General features: G+C 31.3%; 2 protein-coding genes across 2 annotated transcripts; both read left to right on the forward strand.

Moving 5' to 3' along the window:
• Positions 1-6,853: 6,853 nt before the first annotated feature.
• On the forward strand, positions 6,854-12,705 carry LOC148620051 (uncharacterized). Its single transcript, XM_088576981.1, has 5 exons — positions 6,854-7,065; positions 10,428-10,571; positions 11,081-11,247; positions 11,442-11,598; positions 12,487-12,705. Exons 1-5 carry the CDS (start codon positions 6,885-6,887, stop codon positions 12,651-12,653), a joined length of 816 nt encoding a protein of 271 aa, XP_088433107.1. The 5' UTR covers positions 6,854-6,884; the 3' UTR covers positions 12,654-12,705.
• A 288-nt stretch (positions 12,706-12,993) lies between these two features.
• On the forward strand, positions 12,994-18,154 carry LOC148620052 (uncharacterized). The gene is made up of 5 exons (XM_088577078.1): positions 12,994-13,039; positions 13,256-13,348; positions 15,188-15,283; positions 15,967-16,060; positions 16,961-18,154. Exons 1-5 carry the CDS (start codon positions 12,994-12,996, stop codon positions 16,998-17,000), a joined length of 369 nt encoding a protein of 122 aa, XP_088433204.1. The 3' UTR covers positions 17,001-18,154.
• The last annotated feature ends 330 nt before the right edge of the window (positions 18,155-18,484 follow it).

Genomic DNA, 18,484 nt, shown 5'->3' on the forward strand with positions numbered 1-18,484 from the left:
ACTAAGCTCCTAAATGATAGCATTAATGATAGCAATAAATAAGTAATACTATAAGTTATCTACGTTAGTATCCGTATATATGGATATTGCAAATCCCTGAAGTACATTAGTACATTCTAAGGCGAAGCCGAAGGGTGTACGGTAGTACTGAAGGATTTTAAATTTCAATATCTACAGATACAAACGTAGATAACGATTTTATCCCCGGTTTCAAGCTTAAACTGGCGTTTTTCTAGGGATTTTCAACACATTATGTAACGCAAATTGAGGTTTTTACAAGTATTTTTAAAAAAATATAGTGAAATATCCAAATTTTGAGTGTTTTTTATTTATCGAATGTAGGGCACTACCTTTGGTCTTGGTAGGTGCACAAATATAAGGTGTTTTTATTGAAATAACAATGGAAATCGACAATGTTGTTTTTGCCGGTCAACCTTTCGAGCGCTACGTCACAGACGTCAAAAGTTCATGGGTCAGAGATGTGACGTCAAAACTATACTAGGTCAGGAATTCCTTTGCCGATGATGACGACGAAGCAAAGTCAGGTGCGTAAAAATGTGAAAAGGACATATTAATGGCATTAAAGGATTGATTCGTTTAAAAGCTAGGACATTTAATTACTCGGGTTATATGGAGTGTACAGAATCCATCATTCTTTGAGGAATTTAAAGTAGTTCTACAAAAAACTTTATAATTCAATCACTGAAACTGCTCTTGGCTTTTTTTATCGAGGATTTCACTCTCTCTGTGTGAAGCAAATCGCTTCGCCATCTTGGACGCAGTCAGCAGCGCGCGTGACGTTCCCCGGGAAAATGTCTAGCAACCAACGGGGATATGGCTTAGCAACGCCCGGGGATATGGGATTTTGAGCAACGTGTATCTAACCAATAAAATTTCAGTATTGAGACCCAGCCGGGGATAATATTAAACTCCCTCGTTGAAACAAAACAATTTAAATAAAACTCAGTATATATATATATATATATATATATATATATATATATATATATATATATATACATATATATATATATAAATGTAAGTAATTGTTGCTATAGGTATTGAAGGTTTACTTTTTTGTACTCTTTTGTTTTTTTTGGTCCACCATTACACATTGCTTGTTCAAATCTCCACTAAATAATTCATTGTGAAGCTGTGCAGTTATCAAACATAATGAATCACCCATATTCGTAAACAAGGCGGTGATATTTTGTCATCAAGGAGATGATCACGAACAAAGTTCAAATACATATTTTCAAAATAGTTTAGAGTAGGCATACTGACATTCTACAAATAAAAATGACCATTTTGTCAATGTTCTGCTAATATCACCAATAATTGCATTGAAATTCGCCCATTGACTGTACAGGTTGTTGGACATGGAATGGAAAATATGTCATTTGTAGGTTATCATTTAAAACTTAATGTATACTGTAGTTCTGTACAAATTTGATCCAAAATTGATTTGTTCTTATGATTTTATTCAAGATTACAAAAATAAATGTACCCAAAAATGAGATCTAACTCTAAAGTTTAACAGTACCGTGTGTACTCTCAAATCGTTTCAAAATATTTGAAAATGTAATGAAGTAAGGCACAGCTTAGTAAGACTTTCCGTCAAGATTAATATAAATTACATGACATTTATTACATCTTTGTTCAGCATCATATTTTGACAGTGTAACACAGATGAAGCCGGAACAGTCACATTAAAGTTTAATCAATTGGATGAGATTGGAGAAAATCATTTTTTTATAGTTTAATATAGATTCAAGGACAAACTTCATATGATATTAAAATAAATACTTATCAGTGCTTATGCACTCATGTATTTAGGAAACCGGCGTCAAATCAATAATGGGAAAATGGCTTGAAGCGTATCTCAGTTTAATTTATATTTGAATTATAAATTTAGATCAAACTATATATCGATATACAAAGAACTATACCATATGATCAAAGAAAAAATGTTAAAAACTTCATGTGAAATGAACTTCAGTATTTAGCTGATATGTTTGTTTAGAGAGCTGCGTTTTCAATGAATCATTCGTAGAGGTTTTGTTCTTTCATATTTGTATGTGCGAGGGATAACGAATCAGCATGTTAGTGCGCCCTACTCAAACAGCAGTTGTGCTAAATAAAAGTATTTTTGCAAAACCATCCAGGCACAAGGAAAGTATGTGTAAAACTATGCTATTGTGTACTTACTTTCGAGTAAATTATCTTGTTGTGTTAATGATGTTCATAATTTTTTTAGTTCTGAAACTTAAGAGTTTATTTATGTCACTAATGGTGTTGCCACTATATATATTTCACAAAACTTTCGAAAAGTAATCAATATAACAAATTACTGTGTATTATGTGCATTAAAATATATAGACAGAAACTTTCTGCACTACTGAATTTTGTTTCTACTCCAATAATTTGTCAGTCCCAGTACAAAAGTCTGAATACGCTTCATTTAATGAAATATGGTGTATATTGTATCTCCTTATTGTCACTCACTCGAGTTGTTTAATTTGATGTCAGATGTTCCGGAAAAAAGATTATACAGGGGAAATGCGAATGTTTTATTTGTAAACTTAATTGTGAGCAAAAAGGATATTGCATTTGAATGCTAATCCATGGTGCTCTTCTTGCCTTAGCGGGTGACCGCCGGCATTAGACGTTCTGATCGCGGGAGTATGTTGCTTCGATTCTAAGTCAAATCACACCAAAGACTAAAAATTGGTATTTACTACTTTTCCGCAATATTAATTACGTGACGACTGATTTGCTCAAAATCAAAACAAGATTTCCTGTCAGGTCGCCAGGGTTGACATGCATAGTCACAAGAGATTGCGCCTTTGACCTGGTACAATTGGGATTCGGTTACTTCCTTTATCAATGCCAAAGTAGGGTATAATTGAGCAACCATTATCTCCTTGAAATGTATGAAACGTCGAAATGGACATAAAGCCAAAATCAAATAATTTGTATTGTTTTGTCTGTCTTACAACAATCACAGACGAACAAAATAAACCATTTAAGATAAATGAATTGCTTAACTTGAAGACAGATCAAGACATAAATATACCAGAAAACAATTATCAAAAAAAAAAAAAAAAAAAAAAAAAAAAAAAAAAATGTGAGACAATGTTATCGTATGCTGTAAGGCACGATTACTCAATAATCAGGACACCCCGTTAATGTTTTAGATACACATTTTTATCACAGTAAAGTATCGGCCGTCCAATGAGGTAGTGCAATGAAATATTTGTTTGTTTTTCAATCAAACTGTGAATAGTCAAATACTCGTGGATCGTTACGGTGTACCATCTGCTCCATTTAATCTGCTTTGTTCAACATGGCATAGACTTTCTTTCCTTTTTCGTCTACCCTAGACTTGACCTTCTGAGAACTCGGCGAGTGTTTCTAAAAAAGCAGTAGACGCTTCCCCTGCCGATGTACTTGCTCATTATTCTTATGGCTTAGTGGAGTCAGAATTGCTCATTTACATTCGTTACTTTGTATGTATGAATTTAGTTCTTTCATGTTTTTTGTTATGTGTGTCTCTTCCATGCCTGGTGTTTCTCACTTTTTCAATCAAGATAAAGAAATATTCGATCCAATTAGCGTTCGTTTATCATGCGTGTAAACGCACGCTGGGTGTGTTGGGTTATCGTGGAGGAGCGTTCGTTTAAACGCACGATAGAAGCATTCGTTTGTCGTGTGTTTGGTGAGCGTTAAGTGTGCGTTTAGTTATCATGCGTGCAGGAGACCTAAACGTTTCAAGGAGAGAACTATAAGTTCATACATGGATCATTCGGAAAAGGTATGTGTAGTAATCAAGGGAAACAAGATTTTAGAATACATTGAAAGAATGTTATCCCGGGACAAAGACCTGACATGGAAAACAAACACACACAAATAAGATAAAATTATCGAAATAATAAATAATAAAAATATTAAATTAAATTAAACGAGCAACTCGGACTCCACTGAACAATGAGAGCAATGAACAGGTACATCGGCAGGGTAAGCGTCCTCTGCTTTTCCAAAAACACATTGAAAAACGTTTTAATATTTTGTTTTTGTCGGATAAAGGCTTAGTTAATCGCAAGTGGAAGTCGTTTCAAAGTGCAAGACACATTTGTGTAAATACATTTTTTAGATCTGCCGAGCATAATATATATTTTGCCTCTTTTATTTTTTTTTAAACATTTTTTTTGTATAAAGGTATTTTGAACCTATTTACAATTTATCGTTTTAGCTAGAAGTTTACACAAAATAATTTATTACATCTAGTCAGCCTAGTCAATTAGAGTTATTCCTATTTGTTGGTCATTATGATTAATAGGTATTTTATATTTCTAGAAGAATTCAAGTCTCTTGTTATATTTTATATCTTAATATATATAGTAAGATACAAAAGGGAGGTGCCGATGGTGGATTGATTGTTTAGATAAACAGAACTTTTGAAATCACTCATTTTTAGGGGATTGTGGATCCTTCAACGAGACAATGATAAATGTAGTATACCATATTGTTTTTTATTCGCAATTCTACTGGAACAAGATCCGTTGTACTAGGAATGCGTCATCAACAACACTATGCGAGGTATTTAAATGAGCAACACGATTTTTTGTGGTCGAGATATAGTATAAATACCATTGAGACCGATAAAGAAAGCAAACACTTTAACACATAGGACAGAAGACAACAGGCTGCACATACCTCAAAAAAGTTATCACTGTTTATGTTAGCTAGTTAAACCCGAAAGCAACAGATAAGTACACCTAGATTATTTAAACAATACGTCCAATAAGATTTAGTGGAAAAATATCATAAAATGTAGAAGTTAAACAAGGTCTTCGTGCTAATGGCAAGATAAAAAACAATGACGTTAATACAACACATTAACATGATAACGTTACACGTGATTCGTTAATCTTAAACTTTGTTAAAAAATTATTAAACATCAATTGTGTACTAGAAAAACAGAATAGAGTACCTTTGTATAGAGTAAGTTATTATTATATTTATTAACAAGAGAGTCAATATCAGAACAAATAATACGTAACCCAGATTTAATAATACTACGGTGAAGATAAGTTAAAGATCATACATTTATTCAAGATTTCATTGATTCAAAATTTCGAGTTTTATTTATTTCATTGCAGTAAAAAGATAGGATGTGAAACATTTTTTTAATTAAGTTACGACAGGTACAACCAAACTTCAGGATCAAATCTTTATATTTAAAGAATAATTTGATAAAACTGATAACTAATCTATGGTAGCAAAAAACTTTGACTTAATTTGACAATTTACCGGTAATACTGAGTTTGCATGTATTAAACCTCGCTACCAACACGGCCATATCAAACTAGTTGAGAAATATAAACATCGAATGGTGGAAATTAAATATATCGTCTTATCTATTTTGAAGTAACAACATTTAAAACAAAAATATTATGTCTGATTTGTTTTCTTATTGTTTTAATTTGACCTAAATCTGTACATAAAGCGTAATCAAGTTAATACCATGGTTACAGTGGTAATCAAAAGAACTTAATCTAGGAACAAAGTCCAAACATGGAAAACAGACATACACAAAAAAGAACATTAAGTAACTAAAATAATACATGCAAAGTAACACAAGCAAATGAGCAAGTTGGACTGCATTCATAAATGAGAGCATGGGTATATTTAAAGAGCTGCATGCCCGAATGCAAACACATACAATTGTTGCTAGATAATCTACGAAAAATTACAAAGACACATTTTCTTTTAGTTGCTTATTAAGTCAATGTGATAATTGTATATATGTACATTATTTATATAGCTTTGATGCATATTCTTTACAATAACCAAAAAAGAAATCTAAGTTTGCTATATCATTACCAAAAAAAAAAAAAAAAAAAAGAACTCTAAGTTTGATAAACAAAATTGACAAAACGTTTTATCTACTTCACCAGATATTTTGCTATATCACATCATGGCAATGGAACATTTGCTGTTGTGATTGTGTAGTTATAAATGTATGTTTTATTATCTACAGAACATTTTTTCGCTAGAATCATCGCCATGTTAGATTAAGAATATCAAGCGGCCAAATCATAGGATGAAAAAGGCTCGTTCGTTGAAATCAAATAACTTGAGTTGTTACATCGTATTTTGCTATATTCAACTTTCACTTTTTATGAAATCTATCTATATATATATCCAGTATAATTTAAAATATTCCTTGGTACAATTGAATCATAAAATTCAATCAGAAAGTCACAATGTACTGATCACGACAAATTAGACATATTACACAATTGATCAGATTTGTTGATTTGTCATTCATATTTCCATTGACCTTGAAAATTCTCCAGTTTTATGACACCGATATTTCCTTCGGCACAAGTGCGCAGGCGCTCTTACACCGATCACAAAGCACCAAATCTCATGGTGTAGGGAATATCGAAGTATTAATTTTAATTTTTAATCAATTAAATTATAAAGAGAGTGAAAATATAAAACGTTAAGTTCATCCTTTTATTTTGCATCTTTTATATCTTGAAAAACGATATAACCTATTATATGCATCTAAAACATGTCAACGGTAAAATGCATTTGTATTTAATATATATGAAATTATAGGCATTCAGCTATTTGACTTCAAAAAGAGTGAAAACTAATATGTTTCAAAACAAAATATTAATAGTATCAGTCGGAGACTGCTCTAAGTTTCTCACGACTAGTACAAACTATTTTATGATATTTTCGTCTCTCGATGTTTTCCGCATTTCCTGTTTATCCTAAATATAACTCCAGCCTATAAAACTCTACGCAGGTTTTCCTGTTGAACACATTTGATTGCAAGAATAAGAAGTGTTTTCAAATGAATTTTAAACATGTTCCTCAAAGATAGGTGGTGTATTGTTTACTTTCTTCCAATATTCGTAGAAGCTGTCAGTGAGAATTCAATAGAACGGCAGGTCAGGAGTATGAAGTCGGAAAAGATGCAAGGTGAAACAGTTCTACTTAAAGATAAGCAAGTTAGAGAAAAGGCATCTAATCGGACTCCATTTGCAGGTAAAGGAAAATTGTTTGGTGTCAAGTTAACTTTAATAATATACCACACATAAAATGTCAGTGATGGATATGGAGGTAAAGAGAAATGAAAACAATAATTGATACACAGCTTTTTTAACTCTGAACTATAACAAAATTGAAAACAAATTACCTAAAATGACAACGACAATTTGGTAAAATCAGAATATATTATTAGTATAAATCGGATTCGAGTATTTCCCGTTTAGAACTTTGCAATGACTATACTGACTATACTTCCCCTCATGAAACGTGTAATGCTCCAAATGCCGCTCACAAGATACCCACAAAACACGCACATAAAGCACGTTGTACAAAGCACGATACACGAATGATCGTGTCGGCCAGAAGTATTTATCTCAGTTATTAGTGTATTACGGTACCTAACTGAAAAACACGAAACTTATAATCGATTATAGTTTATAGTGTTCTTCTGTTCGTCGTATTTTTTTTTATGATTGTTAACATCTTACATGTAGTTTGACATTAATGTGTATTATGCTTTAATAAATGCATTCAAAATATGTCAATATATATTTTGATATAAAATTACGTTCATTTCCATTATACATCGTACGTTGCGATAACATTTTCACTTGCTGGGAGTGTGAAAGTGTTGAAATATTAAAGTGAAATTCCCAAATTTTAGTTAATGAAGTTAACAAACATGGAAAACAGACATACACAACAAAGAGCATGAAGTAACTAAAATCATACATACAAAGTAACAAAAGCAAATGAGCAACCCGGACTCCACTAAAAACTGGAAACATGGACCAGCAAGTCTGGGGTAGACAAACGAGGAAAGGAAAATTATGGCACGTTGAATAAATCAGTTTTCATACTGCAGATAAAGTAATGGTAAAAATACTCTAAATTGAAAGCATCAAATCCTTTTAACTAATGTGATACCATCTTATTTGCCTAAAAAAGAAAATATTGCATTGTTGATATGAAAAATATCAATTCTTATTGAACATGGTACATTGCGAAAACATTTTCATTGAAATGGGAGTATGAATAAATTGAATGTTCATAAAATTGGAGTACTATATACTCAATTCTTAGATGATAGAGGATTTTTGACTTATGCGATACCATATTATTGCTCTGAATATGAGAAAGTAAATGTTATGTGAAAAAGCGTCCATATTTGTTGTATTGGATCATTGGGAACACATATTCTTTGTTCCAGAAGTATAAAATATCAAATTTCAAAATGCATTGGTAACCCATACTCTGTTTTGAAGTAATTTTGCTATTTTAACTAATGTGATGCCATCTAATTTGTCTAAAGAAGAAAATATTACATTTTTGATATGAAAAATTGTCCATTTGCTTTATACATGGTACATTGCAAATAACATATTAACTGGTCTGGATGTATGAACATATTGAAATTGCATGAAATTAGGGTAAAATATACTCAATTCTTATATAATACAGAATGTTTGATTTATGTGGTACCTTTTATTGCTTTGAATATGATAAAAAAATAATTTTCATGCGAAAAATGTCCATATTTGTTGTATTTGGATCAATGGGAACACATTTTGTTAGTTCCAGAATAGTAAAATTTCAAAATGTATCAGTAAACCATGCTTGAAGTAATTTAGCTATTTTGTTTAACTAAGAAAGTAGCATTTTTGATATGATAAATGTTCATTTTTATTATACATGGTACATTGCAAAAATATTTTCACCGGTCTGGATACCTGAAAATATTGAAATTTTAGGCAATTAAATCTATTAAATTTAAGTTTATACAATAATAATCTGATTATTGATTTCTTAACATATTGTCATGCTCTTATCTGTGACGTAGAGGCAGATGATTGGTGGTTATTTTTAGTTTGCTTCGGTAGAAGTTCAATCGATTTTGCAAGAGAGGTTAAAGTTATGTTTTGAAATTGAAATAACTGCGAATCGTTTCTTAACAAAGAAAACAATTCCCGGACGTTGTATATGAAATTTTTAAATATGTGACTCTCATTTATGATTCCAAACTCGGGCAAAAGTTTATTAGCCAGTGTATGAACATTCAAGGAACTACGATGCATCAATTTCATTAGTTGCTAATACGATTTTTGGATTGTTTCTCGATGAAATTCGTTTTAAAGACTTTCGATCAATGTACGTATGTACTGTACGATAAGTACATGAGAAAAGTGGGAACTTTAAACTTGATATGAGAGTTCACAGGAATTTAGATTAAGGGAATTTATTTAGGCTTTCGGAACCTATTAAAACGTAATGTGTTCAGCATTTCCCCATATGCGTCAGGAATTATATCCGTAAGAAAGGAATATAAACTCAACAAAAAAAGATAAGGGCCACTATGAAAAAATCAATATATTTTCAAAAAATTACAACGGTATTCCGTAAAATTGATCTACCGAAAGAGCTATTTTCATTTTCCAATCATAAAACAGAACGGTTACATGAAGAACAAAACACAAAGTGCGAAAATGAACGGCACATGCACACGAATCCCAAGCTGCACGTTACACGATCCCACAAAACATGCACACAAAGCACACGATACACACACACGAAGGTCATAAAGTAAGCTAAAATGGGAATGTTACATGGTTCAGGAGGTGTACATGTATCAACCTATCACCTAGTAAAATTCGTTTTCTTTTTTGTTAAATATAGCCTTCGAAGGGCACGGTAACCAATGAATTTTGAGATAAAAAATATTATTTCTGCATGATTTTTTAACGAAACCAAAAAATGATCGTTTCTTTTACAACATAGATATCTGACAGCTGCTTTACATAATATTGATAATATGAAATATAAAAACTTTAGGTTAAAATGAGGGAAACCATGGGTAGCTTTAGCAGTATATAGATTTCTTCATTTTATTAAACCGTTCGCTTCGGGATTCCTATGCTACCGAAACATCAAAGTGACACGGTAAAGAGGCCAGTTACACTTTTTTACAAACACCTTCGTGTGTAAACTGCAACAAACTATGTTATTTGGACTTACTGTTCAAAATTAAGAAACATTTCTCATATCAAAAATGAAGGTGCAGCTGTGGAAAAATTGATCACATACATGCAGATATTTTACCACACAGCTATTAAAATATATTTGTAAGCAGGTTATGTAAAAGGAATGTTACAATTTTGAAAAATGAAAGCATGATACTAAATCAATCAGAAATAACCTTGTATTTTAGAATTTCCTGATAAAAACGATGTAATAACTAAACGGACACAAATAACTTTTCAGCGTGAATTGACGCTTAACATATAGGACATAAACATTTCCAGTTCATAAAACGTTAAAAAAAATAGAATTGTTAATTTCTAACTATCCTTCGAAATTTACAGAAGAAATATTTGAAAGCTCGACAGAAAAGGGAGAATTAATAGTCACGAATCCCGAGTTAAAAAAGATAAACACAGATATCCTTCATACACTTTCTGTTGATATGGAAAGTACAACAAATGCAACGGCATGGGTAACTTTTGAAGGTAATAGAATTTCATAGTTCTAAGTGAGCACAAAGATGTTAAAATGTGATAACGTAGTTACAACAAATGCCACAGTATTAGCAACCTTTGAAGGTTACCAAATGTAATAATAATTTCTCTTCAATGAGTGTTTATAAAACATTCACAAATATTAAACGTGTTTTCATATCTAAATAATTGAATCCTTTTAATCAATCGTGTTCATTTGACTTTATTAGATCAGTTCGCACTTTCATCAAATACCACAATCAAGGACAGCGGCGGCATAGGGTTAGCGGAATAACAGAATTCTTGGAAATTTTTCAACTGACATAATTTGATTGCAACGGAAATACATAATGTTACAGACTTACAAATGTTTAAGGATAGGAACACACAAGCGACAAGTTTGTTTCCGGTAATAAATCCGATTAAAATGATTTGCTGCTTCTCCATGTATGTATTGAAAACTTTCAGGTTGAATATAAAATTGTCAAAATGAATTCACTTCATTACTAAAAATATTTCAGGTTGTGCAAATGTAAAGAATGTTGGCGTCAATTCAACAGAAGAAGTCACAGAGGCCTTAAGGGAGTATTTCAACATCGCGCAATTCCGTTCCAATGTAGAAAAAAGTTTTTACAGCTGTTCAAGACGTTGTTTAATGGAAAGAGAAATCACTTCTTTTACATATTTCGTAAGGTTATACAGAAATATAAGAAATTTTATTTGAACAAGTTTTTAGTATGCCGACAATACGAAGATATCTTTTTACATGATTAGTTTAATACATTGATATATTTAATACACATTTCACTAGACGTTTGGAATATCCGACGCAATATGCATTTATTTATTTTTGATTAAGATAATATATTTGTTTCATAATAGAAATCAGTATGTCTGTGTATTGATTATCTGGCAGTAGGACCACTTGTTTATGTGAAAGTTGGGAGAAATCATTGTATAGATCAGAAATACTGTAGAAGATCTAATGAATTCTTCTGTTCCAATGGGAAGGATGTTCCTGTTTATATTATTGAAAATGGTAAATCTACAAATAAGTGATAAAATATCATAAAGTAGTAACAGTAGTAATTATAAGTATTTTACAGAGATCTATATCTTGCAATTGTACAACTCAACTTTTCAATACTTATTTTTTTTGTATTTTCTTAATGTACATAGAATAACTATGTCACAGCGTACTGGTCCGGATACCAAAAAATAAAATACAAGAAAAAAAGTCACATTATAAACAGGCATGTGTGACAAATCTCGAAAAATTCGCACCTGCACCTTATAATATCCGGTAAGTCTTTGGCTTTGGCGGCATATGAAACGTATCAGAAGCTATTGGATCAATCCGACAAAAAGACAAATTAGGCCACTTGAAAAACAATATTTTTAATGGTGAAATTTAGAACTTTGTTTTTTTTTACATTAAAACACAATCAAATATTACCTGTGTATTTATTCTTTAGACTAGAGGATTATCTTATACATCCTTTTAGTAACAGTTGCATTTCATTTTGTTTGTGTACAGTTCTTGGAAGGTATAAACTTCTCTCATTTACACCATAAAACATCCCACATTCCTTATAAAGAATTCCCTGTAAAAATCCCCAACCCCCATACATTATTAAAATGAATTTTATATTTTTATGAAAATCTAAACTGTTATTTCTAATTTCTTTCGATACATGCCTCGTATAAAACATACTTTAAAAACTTTATTCCTAATTTTCCCCTTTCAAACTAATTAACACCTAAACACCTTCTTTATCCTTGTCCTTATTCCTTGTACACCATAAGAGTGGGAAATTTACCCAATACAAGAACTGTAGATGTTAAATCATGGTAATATGAATTCTTCTATTTTCTTAATATTATTATAATACATACAAAATGTATCGGAAATAAATTTATGTTACAGTACAAAGGAAGAATTCTATTAAACTCCCAGTCAGGATTCCTATGAATTGTTGTAGTATCGGAACAGATCTGATGACAAATGAGGAACTTAATGGCGAGACATGCTCACAGATATTACGCACAATGCCATGTAATTTTACAACGATAATTTTCCCACTAGGTAATTAACCAAAAGGAAAGGTGAACCCCCAATTTGTTCTACGTTGCATCTTCTTCTTTATCAAATATTTAAAAAAATATAACAAATTCAACATCATAGATATATTAGGCTTCTCATTTTTTTCATTGCCCATGCCAAAAAAAAAAAAAAAAAAAAATGGTCATGTATAGTTCAGTATGTTGCCGTATACTAAAGTTTTATGAAAATCAATCAAGAGTTGATTCATGCATTTTCGAAACCTACTAAAGTTATTTTTATATCTAATTAGGAACACTTACATATCACATAATCATTCCATGTTTGACATGTTGCGCTTTTGAGATGAATGATTGTGTATGAAATTGACACATGGCAATAGTCAATGATCTTGATTTGGTTGATATGGTTGGTTTAAGTAGGAGATGAATGTATGTTTTTCGCAACAATACGTATCTGAATACAGAAAGTAGCAAGTTCACAAAATAAAAAAAAATTAATAAAGAGACCAACAATTGTATCCATTTTTCAATGAGTTTTCTACACCCTGCATGACCTTTACCATAGGATTGTCTGTGTTTTACATGGACTTTAAAACAGCTTTACAATTTCCTTGCCTTCATTTTTTTAAAAGGCTCAAATGGATTAGTGGAATGGATATGTAAATCTAGACTTGATAACGTGTCACCTCAGCCATATTTTAGACTTCTCCTCACTACAGTTTCGGGTAGGTCAATTTCAATTTAAATGTATATTATTTTGTATAATTTGTATACTCGTCATGTGAAGTACCAGAAATTTTAAAAATATGCAGAAGGATTCTTCTGTCGAGAGGTAGGACTGAATACTATAACAGCAGACCGAGGCCATACTTAATACTAAAAGGATGTCGAAAAACAAATATAAAATTTGCCAAATCTCCTTACAAATAGCGCTTTTAGTGTAAAGTTAAGCAGCAGAAAGTGTGTATTGAAATGAAGAAATAAACCGAATAAAAGTTTTATTAAAAAAGTTTATTATTGGAATGGTGTACTTTTAATTCGGTCAACAATTGTGCATAAACAAAATTTACATTTAACTAATTTTAAATAAAATTAGAATAAAATAAAGCTAGCAATTCACTTTGACAAAAAGAGTAAACAACTTATGTTAAGAGGTGCTTAAATGTACATTCCTTGAAACGTTCACGTTTTTCCCATGTTAGCGTTTGTGGATCTATTATCGTTTTGCGTTCGGTTAAACGCGCGATGAAAGTACGATAGAAGCGTTCGTTTAACGCACAATACGAGCATTCGTTTAAACGTACTATGAAAGCGTTCGTTTATTTTTGTACTTTGATTTTTTCCTCGATTCAACTGTGTTTTGTATATTATTTGCTATTATTAATTCATATATTTTTTAAAGTCAATTTTCTATTTTCCCTTTCATCATTACTTGTTAATATTATAATTTGTCATCTTTCGTCTATCATGCATTTAAATGCTGTGAGAGTTCGTCTATCGTGCGTTTAAACTCACGCTAGCAGCGTTCGTTTTTCTTGCGTTTAATAGCAAGAAAAAAGTGTTCGTTTATTGTGCATTTAGTGAGCGTTTAGCGTGCGTTCATGTATCGTGCGTGCGGGAAACCTAAACGTCTCAACGCGGGTATATGTTATTATACAGTCAAACCTGCTACACTTGATAATCATACGAACTACTGCACATAACTATTTTATTAATCGAGCGTGATATGATTAACATTAGTGTCAATTTATACTTGATATTGAAAGAGCAATTAAGGGAACCAATGTTATAGCAGTAATCAAAAGAATGTAATCCAGGGACAAAGACCAGCCATGGAAAACAGACATACACAACAAAGAACATAAAGTAACCAAAATCATACATACAAAGTAACAAAAGCAAATGCGCAACTCGGACTCCACTAAAAACTGGGAGGATGAACCAGATGCACCTGTAGGGTAAGCACCCTCTGCTTTTCTAGGAACATCCGCCGAGTTGCTCATAAAAAGTCAAATCCGGGGTAGACTAACGAGGAAAGGAAAACTATGACCCGTTGAATAAATCAGTTTTATGGTGCAGATGGATACACCATAACGATTGTCATATGCTTTTTGCAAGATAATTTTATGTTTTGCGCAAACATATTATAATGATATGAAGCAAACCAACACAAAAAAATCAGTTGATAATCATTGGATTACCATATGTATCACTTTAAACTGAATACATCGTATTTACGGCTCATATTTTGATCAGTACTCATAATAACATCTCATACAGTCCTTAAACTGATTCACGTTACTGGGTTTGACAGAAGATGATTGAAACGATCGCTCACATTTTCACAACCGAAGATCAATTCGATCAGTTTTAGGAGTCACGTTATGAAAAATTTCAATCGGTTGATGGATCAATAACTAATAATATACTGATCAATGGCTGACGACAAATCACCATTATAGGAACATAATTAGTTAAGATAGTGTAGCATAGATGCAATTGTTTAAAATTGTAAAAAAAATGTAAAATCATCTTACGACATCTAATGTTTTATCATACTTCAGATAACAGCCAACCAGAAGACCAAACCGACATCAATCAAAAGAATGAAGGCACCGAAAAGGACCATGATAATACTACATCAATCTTTAGCACTGCTGGTACAAATATTATTGATAACTCGTCTAAAACAGAAACACATATTGTAGGATTTAGCGCTTCACATACATTTGAAATATATTCTTTATGTTCTAATACGCAAGGAAATAAAAAAGTATATATAACGCATATATAAATATAAAGTATATAAGTATATATATATAAAATTCGATGATTCACACTGTGAATTAAACTCGGTCATTTCATTCTCGGACTTTCTCCCGCCAAAACGTCACAATTTTAATATCAATCAAAATATAAATAAATCTATATGATGATAATAGGACTTTGAAACATAGCCACAAGGATGAAACAACCAATGGCGAACAAGGTAACAGTTTACTTGATTATAAAGTATGTTTTAGAGAATATCTAAATAGTTTGCTTGATGTGGAAGGTGTTATTATATTCAGAACAAAGTTAATTGGAGACAATTGATAAGCCGACCCCAAACTTAATTTGCTTATTTAATATTAAACAAATCGAATCTAAACGCAACAAAAAGTTAGCACAGTTAAACGCAATAAGATTGAAATAATAATCCTGCGTTGCCTTAAAATATTATATAGGTAATACAATAGTATTGATAGTAATGATTGTGCGATTGATTATAGAATCAAATCAACAGTGATATGTTCTGATAGGCCTTTTGCTGATAAAAAATGTTTTGTAATATTTGTTACAGATGACTTTCCTGGAATCTACGTTTACATTGCTACAATGCTTGTGTTTCTCATACTTACTGCAGTAGTGCACATGTATCTTGTTTGGCATAGAAGGTAATTAATGTAGTAAAAAATCAATATTCTCCAAACAAAATTATGGGGTTCTCAGTCCGTTAACGTTGTCGGCAATGGTGTATTGTAGATGAACTATAATATATTTGTAAGATGAAAGTTAGAATGAAATACATTGTGTCATTCAAAATAATTAATGAACAAAGATTTAATTCATATATACGATGGATGTTCAAAAAGTAGGTTCCGAAACAATTTTAAGATACGATCAACTTTCATTTAAAATCATGTCCCATCACTGAAACTTATCGGCGGATATAGTAATTCCGATCTCATGCTTTTTTGATTAAATCTTAAATTTGTTCATTGCGACGCAGTCGGTATAGTTTTACTTTTTACCTTTTGACCATAAGGACGCTCTTCTATGGAAATGCATATCACAATTATTTTTCCGATTGGTCAAATACTGCTAACTTAGTGGCGTAAAAAAGAAATTGTAACAAAATTTTGAAATTGCTTTTCCAAAAATCTATCGAAAATTTGAAATTGCGTTCGAAAAAAAAAAAAAAAAAACAATCGAAAATTTGAAATTGCGTGCTATGTGTTATTTTCCTGACAGAAATGTAGAAACTATAAAAAAAAAACATAATTTTACTGCGTCAGCTTTCTTTTTTTGGATTTTTAAGTTTTGTTGTTTATTGTAGTAGTGTTTTCAATGTTTTCTTTCCCTTGTCATTTTCTAATTAAAAAGTCGCTTCAGGCAAACATTTTATGCCAAAAACTCTGTAATACTATTATGTACTTGACTGCCCTAAAAGATAAGAATTATTAAAAATATCACTCTGAAATTTACCAAGTAAGAATATTAATGGTATTTAAGATAAGTTCTTAGAAATATAGCCATGAATATAACTTTACTTACAATGACATGACCTTTTGCAGAAAGAAGCGGACTTCAGACGAGGACTTACATCCGACGTAGAAACTGCATCCTCGGTCGATCATACGCAAATAGACATATTTCTAGAAGCTCAATTTTTGCCTGGCGGATACTTCTGATAATTCAATTTCTGGAAACACAAGTCATCTTCTGCTCGGGTGTAAACAACATTTGTTAATTAAATACATTTGTAGATATGACATATTTCCTACAATAGCCTCTCTTTCATACTTACAAGTCTAGAAAACTATAAGAATATAAAACAGGTAAAACGCAGACAAGTCTTTTTTATGCGCACGAACCAATGCCCTTTGGGTTGATAATTCGAGAGCTCTAGACTAAAAAATGAAACAAATGTTATATGTATATATTGGATATGTATCTATGATTAATCATCGCATTGGCAGAGGAGGCCCGGGTTTTGGAATCCCCCTTTTATTTGAAAATATAATTAATGCAAAATTAGAAACAAAAATGAGCTTGTCCGTTTTTTTCTTTTTTTTTCATTATGTTATATCCTATATGATTTATGTATAATATTCATTTTACTGTCTTATTTATTCATTTTTTTTAACATTACATTGGTTCACCCGAATCTTAAGTATAGTAGTCATACGAAAAGTCATCACATCTCCTTTTTATGTTCCTAAAATTGGGAAATCTAACATAGTAAACTAAAAAAATTGTGATGGCACTGACAAATCAGTAGAAACTTTTCATGATCAATAAACACAGATCTTCATTATTATCATAAAATTATTCCCACTGACGTAGTAGCAAAATTTTCATTGTTCATGCTTGGAAATACTAGGATGTCTGTTGTATCAACCGTTTCATATTCAGGTTCTCTAAAGACTTGTCTTTCTCGGTGTGTAAGTATATATGACAGGTAATAAAAATAGAGATCGATGTAATTATAAGTGCCAATATTACACAATAGGATTCAGCACGGCAGATTATCTACCCTTACATTGTTCCGAACAACTATCTTTGTATTCCGTATTTAAAAAAGTTGTTCGTTAAGGGAAAAATAATGCATGTTAAACAATAGCCTGTAAATATGTTCCATTTCATTCCAAACCCTACGTCCTTTTGATAAAAAAACTATACAGTCTTTTTGACATAGTGCACATGATGTTTATTGACCATATTTGATTGTATTTTATAAACTCACCTATTTTTATCTATTTTGTAACATTTATAAAATAAATAATATTCATGCACACAAATGTTTATGTATATAAATCTGTTAATCGGTGTAAAATTTGGCACCTAAAAATATTTACTTTGACAACATGTAGTCATAGAATGACCCAGATACAGACTCACAAGGGACTATTGTAAACACAGTCAAGCAGAAATGATATATGATTATGTCCATTTTCTTCCGTATTATGTATGCATGTATAATTATCTAAAAGAGTTGACATGGGAACAAAAATTCCTATGTTTACGACAAGAATATAATTCAAGTACAAACTGGACAAGGAAATAAATTTACACAACTAAGAAAATAAAATAATCAG

This window comes from Perna viridis, chromosome 4 (assembly GCF_037379345.1).
Source record: "Perna viridis isolate PV_CMFRI_1.1 ecotype Kerala chromosome 4, ASM3737934v1, whole genome shotgun sequence".
In the NCBI taxonomy this organism is placed as follows: domain Eukaryota; kingdom Metazoa; phylum Mollusca; class Bivalvia; order Mytilida; family Mytilidae; genus Perna; species Perna viridis.